This window comes from Corvus brachyrhynchos, unplaced genomic scaffold, assembly GCF_000691975.1.
Source record: "Corvus brachyrhynchos isolate BGI_N302 unplaced genomic scaffold, ASM69197v1 scaffold197, whole genome shotgun sequence".
Classification (NCBI taxonomy): domain Eukaryota; kingdom Metazoa; phylum Chordata; class Aves; order Passeriformes; family Corvidae; genus Corvus; species Corvus brachyrhynchos.
The window spans coordinates 475898-480300 of record NW_008239108.1 but is presented as its reverse complement, the minus strand read 5'-3'; the positions used below and the strand labels follow the sequence as shown (position 1 = coordinate 480300).

At 64.4% G+C, this 4403-nt stretch overlaps 1 protein-coding gene across 1 annotated transcript in view; it reads right to left on the bottom strand.

Moving 5' to 3' along the window:
• The window catches only part of LOC103619221 (filamin-C), a 32114-nt gene that overhangs the window by 21762 nt on the left and 5949 nt on the right, over positions 1-4403 (bottom strand). Inside the window, exons 7-13 of the mRNA XM_017739389.1 lie at positions 3837-3999; positions 2991-3191; positions 2414-2551; positions 1929-2055; positions 1399-1535; positions 597-790; positions 334-447 (exon numbers count right to left, since the gene is read on the bottom strand). Coding sequence (XP_017594878.1) covers positions 334-447; positions 597-790; positions 1399-1535; positions 1929-2055; positions 2414-2551; positions 2991-3191; positions 3837-3999 — 1074 coding nt within the window. The remainder of the gene's footprint in view (positions 1-333; positions 448-596; positions 791-1398; positions 1536-1928; positions 2056-2413; positions 2552-2990; positions 3192-3836; positions 4000-4403) is intronic.

The following is a 4403-nucleotide window of genomic DNA, read 5'->3' as shown; positions in this document are numbered from 1 at the left end:
CAACAGCACCCAACAGCACCCAACAGCACCCAATGGCACTCAGTGTTGGCCAACAGCACCCAACAGCACCCAATGGTACTCGGTGTTGGCCAACGGCACCCAACAGCGCCCAACACACTCAGTGTTGGCCAACGGCACCCAGTGGTGCCCAGCGGTCCCCAACAGCACCCAGTAGTGCTCAAGGGCACCCAATGGCGCCCAACAACACTAAATGGAACCCAACAGTGTTCAACAGCACTCAGAGGTGCTCAACACCACCCAATGTCACTCAACAGCAGCCAGCACCACTCCATGGCCCCCAGCACCACCCAACAGCCCCCCTACAGTTCCCACCTGTGCATAGAGCTTGAGGGGCCCCTTGCCGGCACCACGGGCGTCGATGGTAAACTCGGCTGGGCGGTCCACGATGCAGCCAGTGGGCTCCAGGCCCGGCCCGAAGGCCTTCACCTGTGGAGACGGGGTTAGGAGGATGCAATGGGGTGCTTGCACCCCCAGCACCCACAGGTGAGGTGTAATGGGGTGCAGTGGGGCACAGCAGGGCACTATGGGGAACAAGGGCACAGTGGGGATCTGTGGGTTGCCGTGGGCTGCAGCACCTTGTCGGGCCAGGAGTCAGGGGGAGCGGGGCGGATGTCAGCCATGAAAGGGCTGTCCCGGATGTCCTCGTCGTCACAGACCACGTGCACAGCATAGAGCCCTGGCTCCGTGGGCCAGTACCGCACATCGCACGAGCCATCGCCCTTGTCGTCACACTCAATGCGTGCCTGGGATGGGCCCTCGATGGAGAACCCTGGGGGCACCGCAGCCACCGTTACCCTGTGCCCATGCCAGGAGCCCCAGACCCCATCCTTGTCCCCGCTCTGTGCCCATGCCCCCAGCAGGGTGCCACCTAACGTCTTTATGTCCCCACAGTGGGGACCTTGAGAGCATTGTCCCCTCTCTGTGACCACGTCCCCAGGGTGGCACCACCCATGTCCCCACGACCCCACTGGGGCCACCCCAAACCCCAGCCTGCCCCATGTCCCCACCTCTGTGTGCCTGTGTCACCCCAGCAGTTGGGGACCCCACCATGGCACCCATCCTCCAGCCTGTCCCCATGTCCCCAGTGGGGTTTCACCCCCTCCCTGCCCTTGTCCCCGCCACAGTGACACTCCTCAGAGTGCTGTATCCCCTCATGGCGCCCCCCCATTCTGTCCTCATGTCCCCAACAGGATGTCACCCACTCATGCTCTTGTCCCCACCATGTAGCTCCCCACCCTGTTCCCACCACACTACCCCCAACCCTGTCCTCATGTCCCCACCATGGTGCCCCTGACCCTCTCTCCATGTTCCCCCCTTCAGGGCTCACACAGGGTCCCCACCACAGTGCCCCCCACCTCCACATCCCCCCCGGCTCACCAAGGGTCCCCACTTCAGTGCCGATGGCCTCAACCACGAAGTCTGCGGGGCGTCCCACAACCCCGCCCTCGAGCCCCGGCCCCCAGGCCCGGACCTTCTGTGCCCCTGGCTGGGGGGACACCTGCACCTCAAACGGGCTGGGGGGAACACGTAGGTGTGAGGGGGGGCTGTAACACACCTGTACACCCCCACTCCCACACACCTGCGCCTCGAGCAGGCTGGGGGGAATAGGGGGGAGAGGGCTATACTACACCTGCACACAGCTGCACCCCCAGCCCCCCCAAACATCTCCCACCCCTGGGGGAACACCTGCACCTCAAATAGGTTGGGGGGATAAGGGAGGGCTTGTACCCCACACACACCCCCCACATGCCCCAAAACCCCTCACCCCCCAGGGAGACATCTGCGTCTCAAATGGGCTGGGGAGGTGGAGAGGCAGTGAGGGGCGGGGCTTGTACACCACCCCTCCCCCCCGCACAAACCCCCCCCACTCACTTCCCCCTGCCAGGACCCCTGCACTTGCCACTGACCTGCGGGGGATGGCGTAGCCCCCCCAGGTGATGGACACCTGGTAGCTGCCAGGCACCCGGGGCACATACTCGCACTCGTAGACGCCGTCACCGACATCCCGCACCGTCACTGGTTCCTCCGTGCCCCCTGTGGGAGGGGGTCAGACGGGGCACCCGCCCCAGGAGCACCCCCCAACCATGCACTTCCCATGGTGCCCCCCCACCCATGGTCAACCCCAGCATGCCCCTCAACCATCCAACCTCCATGGACACCCTCACGGGACCCTAACCCACACACCCACCTCCCCGTGGCCCCCCCCGGGGTCCCCCAACCCTAGACTCCCCATGGGTCTCCCATCTATATCCATCCCTCCATGGGGAACCCTGATCCATACACTCAGCCCATGGGACCCCCAGTGGGACCTTACCCACGGGCCCCCCATGGAGAACCCTATGGTGCCCCCCAACCATCCAACCCCACCGTGCTCCCCCACAGTGACACGCACCTGGTCCCCGCAGAGTCACCCGCAGGTCCCCACTGCCCGCGCCCCGTGTCAGGACCTTGAAGTCAGCCACATCCTGCACTCGGACCCCCCGTGGCTGCAGCCCCCGGCCCGTGGCCAGGACAGCTGAGGGGGTGCAGGCTGCAAACTCTCATTAGCACCCACCAGCATCCATCGGGCACTGGGAGGTCCCTGAGGAACCCCAGGGACAGGAAGGGATGGGGTGTCCCCAGGGCTGGGAGGGGCCCATGGGGATGCCTTGGGGATGCCGTGGGGACAAGGGAGTGCCATGGGGTCCTCAGGGGCACAAGGAACCAACCCCTGGGGACACCCTGGGACTGATGGGTGACACAGGGACACCCCGGGGACAGGGGTGCCAGAGGGACACCCTGGGGAGTGTGACGGGACCATGGGTTCGCCCGTGGACACTCATTGGTGTCATGGACCACCACGGTCACCACTGGGTGCCTTGGGGCCACCGTGGTCACCGCTGAGTGACAGGGGGCCTCTGATAGTTGTCATTAGCTACAGAGGTCACAAATGTTGTGGAGCCACGTGGGGACCTGGGGGGGAGCCTCACCTTCAGCCACGTTGACAGTGAAGGGGCTCCTGGGGACCTGAGCACCAGCATAGGTGACACAGATGGTGTGTGGTCCCTCGAGGACGGGCCGGTAGGTGCAGCGGAACACGTTGTCCCCTTTGTCCTCCAGCATCACCTCCACTGTGTCCCGCCGGCCCTGGGGGTCCGTGATCACCACCCCCACATCGCCCGGGCCAGCCCCTGTCACCACCAGGACACGGGCTCAGCACCATGGCCAGGCCACCATGGGGAGCCACCAGGCCATCAGATGGCCAGGCCACCATGAGGACAGGACCCCAGGGTCACCCAGCCATGCCATGGCCCTGTCACCCTGACGACACGGTCCCACAGCCACCAGACCATCCCATGGCCACGGCACAAGGACACAGTCTTGGTGCCACTTGCCATGCCATGGCCCTGCCACCATGAGACCACCCCATGGCCATGTCACCATGAAGGCATGGCCCTAGAACCACCAAATCATGCTACGTTGAGGCCACCTTGAGGACATGGCCCCAAAGCCACCTGGCCATGCCCTGGCCCTGGAATGAGAAGGACGTGTCCCCAAGCCACCATGAGATAATGCCATGGTCATGCCATGGCTCTGCCACTCCAAGAGCACATCCCCAGAGCCACCAGGCCACCCCATGTCATCATGAGGACATGACCTCAGTGCCACCAAGTCATGTCACAGCCACACCACCACAAGGACACGTCCTCAAAGTGTCTGGGTCATGCCATGGTCATGCCACCATGAAGGCACATCCCCAGTCACCTGGCCATGCCATGGCAACACCACCACAAGGACATGTCCCCAGAGACCCACAGCTCCCCCCGTGCCCCCACCTGCAGTGTAGATGTCGAAGTAGGTGGCCTTGTTGGCCACGTTGCCCACGGGCTCCAGGCCAGGGCCGCGTGCCGTCACCTTGGTGGCATCGCCCAGAGCCATGCCCACAGTCACCCCAAAGGGGCTCCCGTCAATGTTCTGTCCCGCGAACAGCACTGTCACCTGGAGGGCACAGGGACGTCAAGGGTATCAGGGGACCACGGCCTCCATGGCCGCACCACATCCCCCATGGACTCCCATGGAGACAGCATGTGAGACATCCCCGGGACCCCCCCTAGGATGACAACCTGAAGAGGATCCCCCAGCAGTGACCACCTCCCTGGGACTCCCTATTGCCCCCCCAGGGACTCTAATGCATAGGATACCCAAGAATCCCAACAGGACACTCCAGGGTCCCCCCCATTACAACACCTCCCCCATGGACTTCAGTGTGGCACCCCAGGGACCCTATAGGGGCACCCCAGGGCTGTCCCCAGGGGACCCCAAGGGAGCCCCCCAGGGACCCTCAAACCCCACTGTGCCAAATGTCCCTCATCCCCCTTGCAGGGGGGTGTGGGAGGGGCAGC